Source organism: Schistocerca nitens, chromosome 7 (genome assembly GCF_023898315.1).
Source record: "Schistocerca nitens isolate TAMUIC-IGC-003100 chromosome 7, iqSchNite1.1, whole genome shotgun sequence".
In the NCBI taxonomy this organism is placed as follows: Eukaryota; Metazoa; Arthropoda; class Insecta; order Orthoptera; family Acrididae; genus Schistocerca; species Schistocerca nitens.
Window position 1 is genome coordinate 169,066,290 of NC_064620.1, and position 18,016 is coordinate 169,084,305.

At 40.2% G+C, this 18,016-nt stretch overlaps 1 protein-coding gene across 1 annotated transcript in view; it reads right to left on the bottom strand.

The window, feature by feature from the left end:
* Positions 1 to 18,016, bottom strand: part of LOC126194942 (exportin-2) — a 191,038-nt gene that overhangs the window by 153,189 nt on the left and 19,833 nt on the right. Inside the window, exon 3 of the mRNA XM_049933328.1 lies at positions 4,770 to 4,962. Coding sequence (XP_049789285.1) covers positions 4,770 to 4,962 — 193 coding nt within the window. The remainder of the gene's footprint in view (positions 1 to 4,769; positions 4,963 to 18,016) is intronic.

An 18,016-nucleotide genomic window follows, 5' to 3' on the forward strand; every position in this document is an offset into this window, starting at 1 on the left:
ACACTTGTTATGTGACACGGATCCTAAACACTTGAGTAGTATTCTAGGATGGGATCCACCAGTGTTTTGTAAGCAATTGCATTTTACCAGCACCCTACTGATGAAAAACAGTTTGCCACCTGCTTCACCCACAATTAAGGCTATGAGATCATTCCATTTCGTAACCACACTAATGATTACACCAAAGTATTTATAGGAGTTGACTGATTCCAATACTGACTCACTGATATTACGGTCATGGGATACAACATTTTTGTTTTAAAATGTAGTATCCCATCCCATGACCACATTTTTTTTTTAAATGTAGTATCCCATGACCCCAATATCAATGACTTGCCAATTTTTATATTACTTTGAAACCTTATCAAGATATGAACGGATATTTATGCAGTTTTTTTTGGTTAGTACTTCCTTGCAGACACCAGTATTGCCAGCAAGAAGTCTGAGGTTACCATTTACGTTGTCTGTCAGGTCATTAGTAAACAACATGAACAGGAACGGTTCCAAAACACTTCCCTGGGACATGACAAAACGTTCCTTCTACGTCTGTCAATGACTGTTTATCCAAGACAACATGCTCTCTGTTGAGAAATTCTCAATTTATTATCTGGGTTAACCAATCAACCTGTAAACACACAAAAATCTCCATATGTTTTGGGAGAGGCCCAGGTGACACACGGAACTTTTACAACATTTAAATGTGTGTCCCACTGTTCAAAAAATGAGTAGTACACTTGGTTATCTGATGAAAGCACCTAAATACTAGTTTACTTGAATCCATAAAAATGTTTGTATGAGAAAAATTGGGCTGAATCACAAAAGCAAACTTGTCAATATATCAGAATAGAGAATAACAGACAGTATGTGGCGAGGAGAGGTTTGGGGAGGGGGGGAGGGGGGGGCCTTGTGATACTGCTAGACACTGCTTCTTTGGCAGCAATTTTTAAATACAGATATATTTGATGGACAAGGGAGTTATACCATCGGCCTATTGGCCTTTGTACCTATGCAGGGATCAACAAAATCTGGGACTGTGACACAGTTTCAAGGAACCTTACCCCTCACCCTTATAACATCAAAAAGTCAAATTACAGATTTTTAGTCATCATTTCAGTCATTTTCATTCCAGTTCTTTTACACCCTACATGTGACTAAATATATCATTTTTAATTAACTGCACTGCTACTCTCCGTGGCGTGGAGAGTAACTTTCCTATGTCATCATTTGACCAAAGTGGATTTTTCCCATCATTTGCACAAATTTATATATATTTCATGTACTACATCACATTAAATTCATAGTCCCTCCACAATTTCATCATCAAAGCTGAAGGTCTGCTGGTAGCTACACACTTAATAACCAGTCTGTTTCTTTTCACTCTTGCGAGCACAAATAACTATCCATTTTTATAACATTTCTTTCAACAAGAAAGCAGGGATGGTATAATTAGATTATAAACTATCAGCTGCAGGCTGTCAAGTAAAGGAGGCCCAGGTATACAAGGAATTCCATATTATTTTAGTATAGGTAACACAATTTTCCTATGTTGACATCAGTTTGAATGCAGTCACTAACAAAATAAATCATCCTGTTATAGCACAGACAGTACTTGAGGCAGAAGGTCTATTAATAGCCAAAAAAAAGTTGTAAATTGAAGTCTTCAAACTCTAGATACCAAAACAAGTCTTGTAGGGACTTGTCAAGGTCACAGTTCACAACAGTAAATTTACCATGTTTGGCGAAGCCGACTATAAAGGCGAACACAGAATTATTACAAGTCCATCAGTCGGTCGCTAACCGAAGCCACGTCTTCTTCTGGAAAGACAGCGGCCTAAGTCTTCTTCTGGAAAGACAGCAATGGAGGGTCCAGAATGCAGAGTCTGGCATGAGCATCAGTGACAGTAACAGTATCTCCCTTGTGAGCTCCTGATGGATGAAATGTGACTACATTTGGCACCTGGTCCGGAAAGCTCTCTTTGAGTGAACTGACTTCTCAGGGCCCGAGGGCTAGCCTAAGTACAGCCCCACCTGCCAGAATACAGGTTGTCCTGCTTTCTGCCACATGGTCAGTATAAGAAAATGTTCTGTGTGGCCAGCAACCTCCGATGGCATTCAGATGGCTGTCTGGTGGCCACGGCAGCCTTTGGGAGTCGTTTGCTAAGAATCCAGCTGCCCAAGGAACTTGATGTAATATGTGATGTTGGCAGAGTAGGCATAATCCCACAATACAATAAATTTCTTCCTCAACCTAATTCAGTCAGAGGGTACAGTTGCTGACCAAAGTTGCTAATAAGAGTACTGTGGGCAAGGATGCTTAGGATCTATTGTTAGTAAGTTGACAGTGAGTTCAGTTTTGAGTAGCTGATGGCAGGCTCGTTTTACACAACTCATGACAGTTGAGAAAAATGACAACGTCACAAATGCCAAAACTGAGAACCATTTACACTGTTTCGAGTTTCTACCTTTATCTATGGGTGTTTCTTTGAACATACAGCAAAGCCCAAGGCTGTGTTACAGTGGTACATTAGTAACTAATTTCAGTAACTCCCAAGGAAGCGAGTGTTTGTCAGTCTTGCAGTAGTTAATGACACAGTTGTTAACATTCAATCTTGCATTCCCGTCACACTTCAAGAGGTACAAAACATATATCTAATGTAATTGGATAGATAACAAATAGATAGATAGATAGATTGGATAGATAACAAATCTACTCACCAAGTGGCGGCAGAACACACACATAAAAGAGGATTGTAATCGGGCAACCTTTCAGAGCCAGTGGCTCCTCCTTCAGGCAGAACAGTTGGAGGGGAAGGAAGATGGGTGAAGGAAAATGACTGGAAAGGTCTAGAAAAACAAGTAGATTTTGGGAAAGTCACCCAGAACCACAGGTCAGGGGAGACTTATCACATGGGATGTGAAGGAAAGACTGATTGTTTGGGACTCTGCTGCCAAACAATCAGTCTTTCCTTGGGCAGCAGAGTCCCCAACAATCAGTCTTTCCTTGGGCAGCAGAGTCCCCAACAATCAGTCTTTCCTTCTCATCTCAAGCGTAAGTCTCCCCCGACCCACACTTCTGGGTGAATTTCCTGAAATCTACCCCTTTTCCTAGACCTCTCCATTCCTTTTCCTTCACCCCTCTTCCCTCCCCTTCAACCACTATGCCTGAAGAAGGAGCCACTGGCTCCTAAAGCTTGCCTAATTACAATACTCTTTTATATGCGTGTTCTGCCATTGCTTGGTGAGTAGATTTTTTATCTATCCAGTTAAATTATTTTGTCAAAACTTGATTGTTTTCATTGCTATATTAAAACACATATATAGTACCCTTGCTAATGTTCTTAACTTTTAGCCAGTTGTTATAGTGGTGTGCACTTAAGGAGACTACTGGGAGTGGAGGATGCCTGGTGGGAAGGAACAGTGTACAAAGTGACACTTCAGTCATTAGAGTTACTCTGCCACATCATCTTGTAGCAAGCATTTTAGAGTGCACATAGAACATTTAGCACTGTTTAGCATGTCAGTTTAGGTATGACAAGGTTATTTACCCACTAGAGTGTTCGGGCCAGGTGACATAATGCAAACACGGCACATATTATGCTAAGAAATGACAGTGATAGTTTTCCCAAGCAATATAAATTCTGCTAGGGAGAGTCAGAAGCAGAAACACTGGCCCAGTACAGCATTCATCCCGGCATTGCCAGTTACCAGAGCAGCTGACAACCGAAGTGTTAGGCATAGGACAGAGACAGAGAGAAAACTGCCAACACTCCAAAGTATTCTCTGGCTCTGAACACATCATGATCACACTGCTGCCTTCTTACGAGCACACCACTAGACTTGTTTCCAAGCTTTGTATCTGCTTACAAACTTAAATCAGATGTCAAATGTCACATTACAGAAGAAAGCAATAAAAGCAACAGAATTTTTTTATTTAAAAATAAAGTTCTGCCAATGGTAAATTTCATGACTGCACCCAAGTTCAGCAAAAAAGGATACACTGCATCCACTTTGAACAGTGATGCTATCAATAAGGCAAACATTCATTTGCACTCCATAACACATATGGTGACTTGGACATCACACAAGTGCATATGTTTTAGTTGTCAGAGTATAAGGACTCCACAGGAATATGGGGGTTTTGGGAGGGGGAGGGAATATTAAAAACTTGAAGATAATAGACTTGAGAGAGAAAAACTGCAGTTTTCAATGGGGACACAAGCATAACTACGGAACCCACGATGAATTTTAAAATCTAGATTATCATCACTTCACAATTGTTAACTTTGCTAACTACTCACAACTAAACTTATCACCTTCCAACCTAATCTACATGTCTGGCTACCCTACAAATCAGTCCATTGCCACAATCCTCATCTGAAAAATTAGGCTGCTGTTAGGACACATTTGTTGGCTTCACCAACTCTCAACCAAACTTACACATTTCAACTCAGGCCTCGGGCTTGCAGTGTCATGAGCTTCACTACCAATTTCATAATTTCAAAAGATGAAGATGAATAGCATTACATTTACTAAATGCCTAAACATGTAACACAGTCATCTACAAAAGTGCTGACAACACATATCAGATTTTCTTTGGGTAGCAGCAGCAGCAGCAGTAAGACATACAAATTTACATGTGTAATACGAAAAATCCTTTTATGGACCAGCACCTTAAGCAGAATGAAGTCTGTTGCTTAACCCAACAAATTCAAAATAATTTTGACTTTGTGTTTATGATTCTGTTAAGTCAACTTGGAGAATAAACATACCTGTGTCAAACTTCTCAACCATTTGCGAGATTAGATTCGGCCACTTGTTTGGAAAATCATGCCGTCCAATAATAGATATTGCATCACTTAACTGCTTCTGTATCGCTTCTGGTGAATGTAGCATGAGATTCACTATTAACTGTTTAACAGCATCCCTGTCTTGGGCATGGATTCGGTCCGCTGCATCTTCACTCTGCAATGTGCAAAATACAAAGTTCATATGTTGTCAGCACCTGTCGAAAGAGGCCCGCCCTTCCTCTATCAACTAACTATTGAAGGGCAAGATAACACTGGAGAAAAATAAAGGGATGTATTCACAACAGCTAATACTACTTTTGACTAAATAGGGGTGGTACGCCAAGTGGGAGCCAGATTAATGGTTATCACATGCATAATTTCATAAGAAAATCTTTACAAAAGAGTTTTTACTTTATGTTGTCACAGTGATGCAGAAATGGACTGATTCTCCTACCTCACTTGAAATGCCTAAGCTCTCCCACCACTCTTACATCAGCCATCCACATATCCCCGTGTCATTATTTTAGCCTCCTCCCCGTATCATTCACATTTTAAAAGAACATTTTACATTGTCTGACCAAACCTGCATTATCTTAAAGTTATAAGATTGCATGATTTTGGGAATTTGAAGGAGGTTTGGAGAAAGTGGGTAGCAATTTTATGTAAGATTGTATTTTACTCTCTTTTTTTTAATATTTTGCACATTTCAAGCATTTTTGTTTCTACTTATTTTATTAACCCTTCTAGTGACTCTGGTAAATTTAATCTACCACTGCTCTTTAATGCTGTTTATTACTTTATTTACAACAAATTATCGATTTTATTGGTATTCCATTTCATACATCTATAAAGTATTAATACCAAACAGTAGAAACTCCAGGTAGGAATATCGACAATACAGGAAAAGACAGAGTGTTACATATTATAAAGAAAGCACGTTAAGTTGCAGACAGGCATAATTAAAACACACTTACATAAAGCTTTCAGCTACAGCCTTCATCAGTAAAAGAGAGGCACACACTATTCATACACACAAACAAGCATGCCTCATGCACACATTACCACCAACTCCAGCATCTCAGGCTGGAATGTCCACATTCTGTGTATGAATGGAGTGTGTCTTTCTTTTACAACTGTGATTCACTGATATCAAAGGACACTACATTATTCTGTTTTGTGAAATGCACAATTTTACACTTCCAAACATTTAATGCAAGTTGCCAATCTTTGCACCAGTTTGAAATCTTAACAAGTCTGACTATTTATGCAGTCTTTTGGACAGTGTACTTCACTACAGATAAATGCATCATTTGCAAAAAGTCTGAGGTTACAATTAATATTGTCTGCAAGGCCGTTAAAATACAACATGAACAGAAAGAGTCCCAAATCACTTCCCTGGGGCGCATCTGGAGTTACTTTTACATCTGATGATGACTCCGTTCAAGATAACCCACTGTGCCATCAATCCAGTCACAAATGTCAATGACACACCATATGCTTGTACTTTTGACAATAAGCATAGATGTGATACTGAGTCAAATGTTTTACACTTCTTCCTTCCAGATACAGGTTCTAAGTGAAATAAATTATCTATCCAGCACTCTCTATACATTGTAGAAATTTTTCAGGGAAATTCAAAAGACAACCTGTAGAGAATATTGATGACTTTTTGTATGATCCCTCTTGTCTATTCACAAAACCAAATTATCTTCACACACACTTCTGTTCTGCTACAGTAGAAGACCCCAATCACATTGTGAACAAGGGTGAGTAGGTGCAAGATTAATATGAAAAAGTGGGGTATCAGTGGTGATGAACTTTACAATCCCTCCTTAAAACCTCTGGCCCCTCACAAGGAGTAACACCTCAATTCTTAGAACCTCTTACCCCACTGAAACGATGCAATTCCCACCTTTTCCTTCTTCCTAACATCCACAAATCCAACCATGCTGGCCATCCCAAAGTTACAGGCTTCAAAGCATTTACTGAAGTTTTATCTGCCTCAGTTAATCAGCACCTGCACCCTATAGCACAAAGCCTCCCCTCCGATACTGAAGACACCTACCATTTCTAAGATTGTCTGAAACCTGTATCCTTCCCATTCCCCCCCCCCCCCCCCCCTCAAACCTCACTTGCCTACATTGATGCCACTACCCTCCAAGCCAATGTTCCTCCCCATGTCAACAGTCTGTCTCCTGCTGAACATCACCTCAACCAGCACCCACCTGATTCCAAACCTATGACATCCTTCCTGCTCACCTTGATTAATATTGTCGCAGAAGAAGCTGAGTAGCACTGTGGTGTAGTGGGTATGATAGTAAACTGTTGCATCGAGGGTCATGAGTTCAAAACTCACCTGGACTGTACAATTTTAATTCCTATATGTGGTTCGAGTACATTCTAGAAGTATCCACAAATGTCAAGAATCATCGTACTGGACTGTTCTGTAGCTGTATATATACTGCATGTGTTCTGGCTGGAGGCAGTTCGCTCCACGCTCTTGTATGTGCAAGAGCTGAATAAACCTTCGTTAAGTGAAGTTAGTGTTCATCATTAACCTAATTACTCCTTCTTCTACATGACATTTTTCAGGTGGAGGCACTGGGTATTGGAACTTGTGATAGCGCACATTATCGACAACACAGTGGCGAGAAACCCGAGTTCGAGCCATATTCAACAGATCACAATCTATTGGAGACAGACGAAGAAGAGGACATTACGATGACAGCAACTGTGTGCCACCACATGAGACATCCTTCCGGGTTCTCGGGTAACAATGGCCAAGATCCAAACAAGTGGCTGAAGGTTTATGAGTGTATAGCCAAATTTAACAAATGGGATGACACCATGTGTTTGGCTAATGTATTTTTCTACTTGGAGGGCACTGCCAAGCAATGGCATGAGAACAACGAGGAAAAGTTCACAAGCTAGGAAGTATTCCAGGCGGAACTGCAAAGTATTTCAGCGACACACAATGACAGAAGTGCAAAGGTCAAGATAAATTAAAGTGCAGGCACAGGGTCCAGGAGAGACTACAGCATTGTACATTCTAGACACCTTGGAGCTGTGTAAAATAGTGGATCCTAGAATGAAAGAGGAAGATAAGGTAGCACATCTCTTGAAGGGTGTTGCTGACGACATGTATGAAGCCCTACTCCTGAAGGTGACTTCGACAGCAGACAACTTCATAAAATGGCACCAGTATATTGAGACAATGCATCAAAAAAGAATTACACGCAAGAAGTTTGAACGGCTTCCAAACGTCATATTGTTGACTGTGATGGAGGAAGGAACTGATTTTGCAAGTGTTCTTCATCAGATAGTGAGTGAGGAAGTTCAGAAGGCACTTGGATTGCACGGTGAGCAAAAAACCGAGACACTTCAAGAGGTCATAAGGTAGGAAGTGGAACAGACGTTGAACCCAATTTCTCGTCCTTCATTCCCCTTTAAAACGGTGACCCAGGCGAAGGGGCAATGACGCATGAGGAACCTGTTTGGGCACCAAGGAAGACTGATGTCTGGAGGACCCAGAATAACCAACGAGTATGTTTCCACTGCGGACGACCAGGACATGGGGTGCGCTATTGTCAAGAAAGGTGGTGGATATTTGATGACGCCCGCACCAGAAGACAGCAGATCGATCTTAGCCAACGCCAACTCCAGGATTGCGAAGATGAACAAGAAGATGTGGGTGCAGGACAACGTAGGTCAACATTGCCACAAGCTAGCCGCTGGAGAGGATGCTCCCCAACATGCCAATCAAGATCTCCATCACCATTTAGAAGCTTCAGCCGATCACCTAGCCGCCGCAATCTGTAAAACTAAAGGGTGCGACCTTCCTTGAAGGTGAGGCCGCCGAAGAGAAAAATCCTCCGCCATCAATCACTATAAAAATGATAGGAAACTACATCGATATCCTCATGGATGGACAACCAGCCCAAGCTCTTGTGGACTCTGGAGCATCATATTCTGTCGTTTCGGAGAAGTACCGTTGCTATTTGCAGAAAACCGTATTCGTCGACAATAAAACATCTCTGCTGAAGGTGGCTAATGGGAAATACATAAAATCTACAGGAAGATGTGTCATTCGTGTGGGTATAAGTGGCCATACACAGCCCTTAGAATTCATCATCTTACAAGAGTGTAGTCATAACGTCATTCTTGGATGGGACTTTTTGAAAGCTTCTCAGGCAATTATAGATGGTGGTCACTCGAAGATTATGCTAGATGAGATGAGATACTGTGGACAGGAAGATGTGCATCCGAGTGTGTGGAGACTGTGTGTGCTGGATGAAGTGATCATTCCTGCAGTCAGCTCTAGAAAAGTAACTCTCACATGTCATGCCATGCATCAACCCATGGATCTTGTAGTAGAATGTAAGAGAAGCATACCACTGGAGAATAACTTGGTCATCCCAGCCTCTGTCGTCTCATTTAAGAACAGATTCGATGAATTGTGAATATTTAACTGTCGCCAAGAACCGCAGATCCTTCCAAGACGCATGTATGTAGCAAACACTGAGCCATTAATTGCCGAACAGCTGAGCATCATAGAAACCTCCCACGTCGAGTCTGTGGGCGAAATTGGCACTACCACTACAAGGCAAGATCTTCTAGCTCTACTATCACCAGCTCTCACTAAGGAACAACAGAAGAAACTACTTGCCATTCTTCAAGAGTTCTCTGAATGCTTCAATCCACAGGTGAAGAGCAAATTAGACTCATCCAAGGTGAAGCACCGGATCAGCACTGGAGACTATCAACCAATAAGCCAGACAGCATACCGTGTGTCAGCAATGGACCGTCGAATAATTTGCGATGTGGTAGAGAAAATTATGAAGAATGACATCATTCGACCTTCACAGAGCCCATGGCCGTCGCCAGTAGTTCTCACCAGGAAGAAGGATGGCAGTTGGCGCTTTTGTGTTGATTACAGGAAGCTTAATAAGATAACTAAAAGGCATGTTTACCCCCTTCCACGAATTGACGATACACTAGACTGTCTAAAGGGCACTAATTTTTTCTCAACCATGGACGTGTACTCGGGATATTGGCAAATCGAAGTAGATGAGCTGATCATGAAAAAACTGCATTCACCACCCCTGAGGGCCTGTATGAGTTTAAGGTAATGTTGTTTGGTTTGTGTAATGCACCAGCAACTTTTGAATGGATGATGGATAATCTTCTACGTCACCTGATGTGTCTTTGCTATTTAGATGAGATTACAGAGTTCTCAGACACATCTGACGAACACGCAAAAAGATTGAGGGCCGTTCTAAAGTGTTTCCAACAAGGCAGACTGAAACTTAATCCAAGAAAGTGTCTCTTTGGAGAAAAAGAAATCAAAATACTTGGCCACCTTGTTTGAAATGAAGGTGTGTGGCCCGACCCAAAAAGGTGAGACCTATAACTGAATTTCCTATTCCTAAAAGTGTTAGAGATATGAGAAGCTTCCAAGAATTATGTTCTTATTCTCATCGTTTTATCAAAAACTTTTGTATCAAAAACAGACTTGTTAAAAGCTGATGCTAAATTTATCTGGGGTGGTGCTCAACAAGATTCTTTCGATGTGCTGTGAAAAGCTCTAATGACTGACCCTGTACTTGGTCTGTATAATGAGAGAGCACCTACAAAACTACACACAGATGTCAGTGGGCATGGGATCGGTGCTGTTCTGGCGCAAATTTCGGATGGAAAAGAGAAGGTTATAGCCTATGCTTCTAGTACACTTACAAAAGCCAAGAGAAACTACTCAACTACAGAAAGAGAATGTCCTGTTGTGGTCTGGGCCATGTGCAAATTTCGACAGTACCTCTATGGAAGGCCATTCACAGTTGTTACAAACCATCATTCACTTTGTAGGTTGACAGGTCTTAAGGATCCAATAGGACAAGCCAGGTGGGCACTACGTCTTCAAGAGTATGGCATTACCATAGTGTGTACACACACACACACACACACACACATACACACACACTCTCTACCATGTATTATAAACTCAGCTTTCAGCTCTTATTAATTCTTCCATGAGGTTTTGTCAGTAATCTCATTTTGCTTATTGTCCTGTCTTCCACCTTTAAGTTTTGAGGTTTTCAAATCATATCCAATGCCGTCCTCAGCAATCAGTCCTTCCTTCTCATCCCGTCCAGGAAGTCTCCCCTGACCCAAGGTTCTGAGTGACTTTCCCGCAACTTTCCCCACTTTCTAAACCTCGTCATTTCTTTTCTTTCCCCCATCTTCCTTCCCCTTCAACCCTTCTGCCAGAATGAGGAGGCAGTGGTTCTAAAAGCTTGCACATTTCCTTAACTTTCATGTGTGTTTCCAGCTACTGCTGCTTGGCAAGTATATTTTTCACCTATCTATTTACATTACAGTTTCGAAAAGTGTTTATTTTTGCTGATATATTAATTCTTCTAAGTACAGTCATTTATGCTTCGTTATGACCAATACAACTACACTGTACCCCATAGATTGCCCACATTGTGTCATTCTACAAAAGCCAACCAGTACCCTTAAATAGTAGTAGGAATCCCTTTACTAGATCCCTGTTAACCACAATTTCTTCAGGAATTAATGATACAGCTATTTTGTACCTTTTGCTCTCCAATGCTTCGCATCAGAATATTAAATGTGGTGTGGTCTCATCCCCTGTACCACACAGCCCTCATTTAAGGGCTTCTTCCTCCAGGGCCTTCACATCTGCACGTATTCACTGAAGTTCCATTGGCCAGTGATTAGACCTACCACGAGTTTAAATCCTCCACATGTTCAAGCCCAGGACTGCAAAACTTCTCTTAAAACATGTTTGCACCATCATGTTTTTGTTTTTAGATTTTAGTCCAATGTTCTACATGTTGTATCCTGATCCAGCTATATAGTTAAGATTTTACCACTGCCTTAATAATTTCATTGCCAAGGCTGATACAGTTTTCACAGCTGCTTGGCTGTCTGAATAAATGTACGTACAATCCTTGCAACACTATATACAGATTCTCCTCTAAGAATACTCTGACAGTGCATACCTCTGCCTGGAATACTGCAACACTCACAAATTGAGCAAGGTCAAGAAGCAAAAGAAAATGACATTACATGTCATGGACCATACAGCAACTTGCAACTGTGTAAACAGACGTAAACTTTAAAAATGACCTGTGGAACAGTAATATCAAATTAATGTGAGCAATTATATAATTGCAATCTTTATTTTATTTGATACAAAAATTGAGAATGAAATCGATCTTGATGTTTTAATAGTATTCTGTAAATACTGCATGATCCAACACTAATATCTTTATGTGCACTGTAAGACGACTCTTGTATAAATAATTAATGGAAGGACTTCATAGAAACTCAAATAACATTGACCAGTACTGGCCAATTTTTCACCACTACCGATCTACACAAACACACAGCACTGTGTTTATTCTTCAAAAGCTGAAGTTTATATCACTAGAATATTATGTGTAATCAATTTGAAAGAATCTTATTTACTGGCCACTTCGTCAGTCTACATGGAGGGTTAGCAGAAGGATACAGGAGTAGCTTAAAGGGGTATTTCAGAAATCTAAGGAATCATTGGAAAGTTTTGTAAATTTCATTCAGAAAATTAATATTCCTTCCCTCTTTCCTGATGAGGCAACAGTTTGTTGCGAAAGCTTGAATTTTGTGTGTATATTTGTGTTTGTTTGTGTGTCTATCGACCTGCCAGCGCTTTTGTTTGGTAAGTCTCATCATCTTTCTTTTTAGATATATTACTAACTGAGGATGATAACACCAACACAGCTAAATTACATGAAGCTGAGCAGAGAGTGTTTGATCATTTTTCGGGGAGGGTTGTTTACCACCAGAAATGTCACGCAGTTTACTTGTTGAATCCCCAAAGACTTTAAATGATGGGGTAGACAATGCAGCAGCATTCGCTGACGCTGACGTAGTCACCAAACCACAGAAAAAGAAAGTGATATTCAACATAGTTGTTTTTAAATATGTTCATCCAAGTCATATTAAGTATAACTGTAGGAAATAACGATGTCAAGCATGTGGACGGTTTGGGCATTCAGAATGAACCTACATGCAAGGGTTTGCAGAACCAGGGAAAGTGGTCAAAGGATGGACCTCACAAACCACCTGTTAAATGAGGTCATAGGCAGTGTAGCCACTGTGTAACACTCCCTGTAAGGGTAAGCACAGGACACCTCTGCAGAACCAATGGCAGACTTTTTTCTGACCAGCTATGTGAGAGGAAAACTGTGTAAATTTTTGTTACATAAGCATCACTAGTTTCTGTGGCAAGTTAAGAGTATACTTGGTGAAGTAAAAATGAATCCAATTTACTGGAGGTTAAGTGGTATAGTTAATGTTCCTTAACTTGGTTTGGCGCTGCTGTAATTCTGTATTCTGAATTCTGAGTGGTTGGGGGAGGTGGGAAATAACTTACAGTTTAATGTAGTTCTCCTTGTAGCTGACAGTGAATATGAAGTCAGACTCGATTTAGGTTCCCTGGTTGCACATCATGCTGAAGTTGAATTAGAATGGTGTATAACAGAGATAGATAGAACACTGTTTCATCTCTGTTCTACAGTGGAAAATCCACACTGCCACAAAGATCACACCTTGGCTGAAGGCGGCTCTCTAAACAGCATACAATGTCTCTTAAAAGTCAGCTCACAGGATATCATACTGAAAGGTAAATGGAAATTGAGGTGGGTAGACGTAGGAACTGATCTGCTGGTTAATTCTTTGCCTGAGAACAAAAAGGTAAATGAAGCATAATGTTTTAAATGGTGTAATTTGTACTACATACGAAAAGCTGATGTAAGCCAGGTTGTCCCTGTCAGCATAAATAACTTCAGTTCTGAAGAAGTAAAGCTATCTTGTGGTACTCTGGTGACCAGCTTAGAAGTACTTGATGAAGATGAACTTACATTACAGAGTTCCCACCATTTACAGCCTGTAATTGAACAAGTTATAATAACAAGTTCGTGATTGGCTCAATTGGAGGTAGCAGTGGAAGATCATCGAAAACGGCATTCACAGTACCATCTGGTCCAGTATCGTCGTATGCAACTTGGATTGAAAAATGTGCCAGCAACTTTCCATAGCTGATTAGAAGGGTTATAACATGGATTAAAACCAAAGTAATGCATGGTGTACTTAAACTGCATATCTCAGGATATCAAGGAGTATGCAATACGTTTACACATAGCATGACTAACATTAGCTTGAAAAAGTGTCATTTTGTATCACAGGAAGCGTTACTTGGGCTATATTATACGCCAGGATAACATACGCACCAATACACATCTTGTTCCCAACACCCACTACAGAGAAAGAATTGCAGTTATATTTGGGGATAGCTAATTACTATAGAATATTTATTCCAAAATTTGTTGAAATCACAAATCCATTCACACAATTACTAGAAAAAAAGTGAAATTTCAATTGTATCCAGACAGTGAAAAAGCATTTGTAAAACTCAAAGATTGGTTGACCATTGGTCCAGCTCTCACTTTTCCAGACCACCAAAAGCAATTTATACTCTCATGTGACATCAGCAATATGTACTAGGGTGCATCTTAAGCAGGAAGATTTTTTTTTAATCATTCTTCCGAATGGCTTGAAGCAGCCCACCAAGAATTCCTCTCCTGTGCCAACCTCTTCATCTCAAAGTAGCACTACATCATCAATTATTTGCTTGAAATATTTCAATCTCTGTTTTCCTCTATAGTTTTTCCCTCTACAGCACCGTCTAATACCATGGAAGTTATCCCCTGATGAGACATACATCCTACCAGCCTGTCCCTTCTTCTTGTTGGTGTTTTCCTTAACAACCCTTTCCTTGCCAATCTCCCGGAGAACCACATTACCTTAGCAGTCCACTTAATTTTCAACATTCTCCTGTAGTACCACATCTCAAATGCTTCGATTTTCTTCTTTTCCAGTTTTCTCACAATCCATATTTCACTATCATGCAATGCTGTGCTCAAAACACACATTCTCAGAAATTTCTTCCTCAAATTAAGGCCTATGTTTGATACTATCAGACCTCTCTTGGCCACCCCAATGTCCTTTTTGCCAGTGCTAATCTGCTTTTGATGTCCTCCCTGCTCTGTCCATCATGGATTATTTTGTTGCCTACGTAGTGGAATTTCTTAACTTCCTCTACTTTGTTATCACCAATCCTGCTGTTAAGTTTCTCGCTGTTCACATTTCTGCTATTTTTCATTGTTTTCGTCTTTCTTCAATTTACTCCCTATCAATATTCTGTAGTCGTTAAGACTATTCACTCCATTCAACAGATTCTGCAATTCTTCATTTTCACTGAGGATAGCAATGTCACCAGCAAATGTTATCACTGATATCCTCTCAAATTGAATTTCAATCCCACTCTTGAACCATTCTTTTATTTACTTCATTGGTTCTTCAGTGTACAGATTGAACAGTAGTGGCGAAAAAATGTATCCACATCTTACACCCTTTTTAATCCAAGCACTTCATTCTTTGTAATCAGTCTTATTGTTTCCACTTGGTTCTTGTACATATCGTATATTACCCATCTTTCCCTATAGCTTACATTTATTTTCTTCAGAATTTCGAACACATTGCACCATTTTACACTATTGAATGCTTTTTCCAAGTTGACAAATCATATGATCATGTCTTAATTTTTCTTTAATCTTGCTTCATTTATCAACCGTAATGTCAGAATTGCTTCTCTGGTGCCTTTCCCTAGGAACCGATTGTCATCTAAAATATCCTTAATTTTATTTTCCATTCTTCTGTATATTATCCTTGTCAGCAAATTGGACACATGAGCTGTTATTCTCATTGTGCGATAATTCTCACACTTGTCAGCTCTTGCAACCTCCAGAATTGTGTGGATGCTGTTTCGCCAAAAGAAGGGTGGTATATCACCAGACTCATACATTTTCCACACCAATGTGAGTAGTCATTTTGTTTCCATTTATCCCATTGATTTTAGAAATTCTGATGGAATGTTATCTATCTCTACTGCCTTATTCGATCTTAACTCTTCCAAAGCTCTTCTAAATTCTAATTTTACTACTGGATCCCCTACCTCTTCTATCTCATCATCAGACAAGTCTTTGCTCTCACAGAGGCTTTCAATGTACTCTTTCCACCTACCCAGTCTCTCCTCTGCATTTAACAGTGGAATTCCCATTTCACTCTTGGATGTTACCACCCTTGCATTTAATTTCACCGAAAGTTGCTTTGACTTTTCTGTACGTAAAGTCAGTCCTTCCAATAATCATTACTGTTCGATTTCTTCCCATTTTTCATGCAGCCATTTTGCCTTACCTTCCCTGAATGTCCTGTTTATTTCATTCCCAAGTAACCTATATTTATATATTCCTGAATTTCTCTGAACATTTTTGTACTTCCTTCTTTTGTTGATCAACTTACCTATTTCTTCCACTGCCCATGGTTTCCTCACAGTTACCTTCCTCGTACCTACATTTTTCCCTCCAAATTCTGTGACTGCCCTTTTTAGGGATGTCCATTACTCTTCTAACTGAACTACCTACCAAGCTATTCTTTACTGCTTTACCTATAGCCTCAGAGAACTTGAAGTGTATGTCTTCCTTTCTTAGTACTTCCTTATCCCACTTCATTGAGCATTCTCTCTTCCTGACTTGTCCCTCAAACTTCAGCCTACTCTTCACCATTACCAAGTTGTGATCCAAATCTATACCTGCCCCTGGGTACGGCTTACAATCCAGTTTCTGATTTTGCATTCTTTGCCTGACCGTGGAGTAATGTAACTGAAATCTTCCCGTATCTCCTGGTGTTTTCCAAATGTACCTCCTCCTCTTGTGATTCTTACTACCTGAAATTTATTGCAGAATTCAGGTTAGTCTTTCTTCTCTCTCATTCCTAGTACCATGCCCATATTCTCCCATAGCCTTTTCTTTCACTCCTTCCCCTACAATCGCATTCCAGTCCCCCATAACGATTAGATTTTCATCTGCCTTTACATACTGAATTATCTCTTCCATATCCTCACATACTTTCTCTATCACTTTATCTTCCACTTGAGACGTTGGCATGTATACCTGAACTAATGTTGTCGGTGTTGGTTTGCTGTCGATTCTGATGAGAACAACCCCATCACTGAACTGTTCACAGCAACTCACTCTCTGTCCTACCTTCCTATTCATAATGAATCCTACTCCCATTACTCCATTTTCTGCTGTTGTTGATATGACCCTACAGTCGTCTAACCAGAAATCCTTGTCTTCTTTCCATTTACTTCACTGATCCCCACTATATCTAGACCAAGGCTTAGCATCTCCCTTTTAATATTTTCTAGGTTCCCTACCATGTTCAAACTTCTGACATTCCATTCTCCAACTTTTAGAATGCTATCTTTTCATTTGCTATTCAACCTTTTTCTCATGGCCACCTCCTATTTGGCAACCCATTCCCAGAGATCCAAATGGGGGCTAGTCCGGGATCTTTTGTCAATGGAGAGATCATCATCATCATGATAATTTTACAATTCCAGGCCACATTACAGTGGAAACACATTATGTGTCTTTATTGCAGTGGTTTCCATTGCCTTCTGCATCCTCCTGCCACTGGTCATTGCGGATTCTTCCGCCTTTTAGGGGCAGTTTCCCACCCCAAGGGCAAAAGAGTGCCTTGAACCTATGGTTATTCCAACACATACTTATGCCCTAAAAGAGAGGTTGCCAAACGTTTTAGCTTTATGGCCACACTACGTTTTCCGTTAAGCCCCAAGGACCAACTATAGTTTATCATACCAACATACTGTAATGTTGAATTACATGTCAGTTTTTGTTTCTGGTCTAGACGGTGACTGGGATACCTATGGCACACGGAGTGGGGGTGGACTCCACCCCGTAATTTCTGTTGGCACTTATGTGGAAGTGTCCAAGTCATTTCATTGCCGCAGTGATAGATGATGTGCATGTTTCAGTCTATGTGTTGTAATAACTACTTCCAACAATGCTAAATTTATAGTAGTGACATCTTCCGGAGAGTAGAAAAGTTAATTGCAGTAGTACAGCAACATCTTGTGTGTAGCAGCAAGATCTGTGACCTGAACAGCAAAATATAATTGTTCTTTCCAATTTTCAGCACTACTTATCTCTATACAAAAACAGCTCCAAAATGAAATATACAAAAAATATTTACAGGTCTAAACTAGCTGAAAGGCATTTCAAGTAGCTGCTGTTAAATTCCAC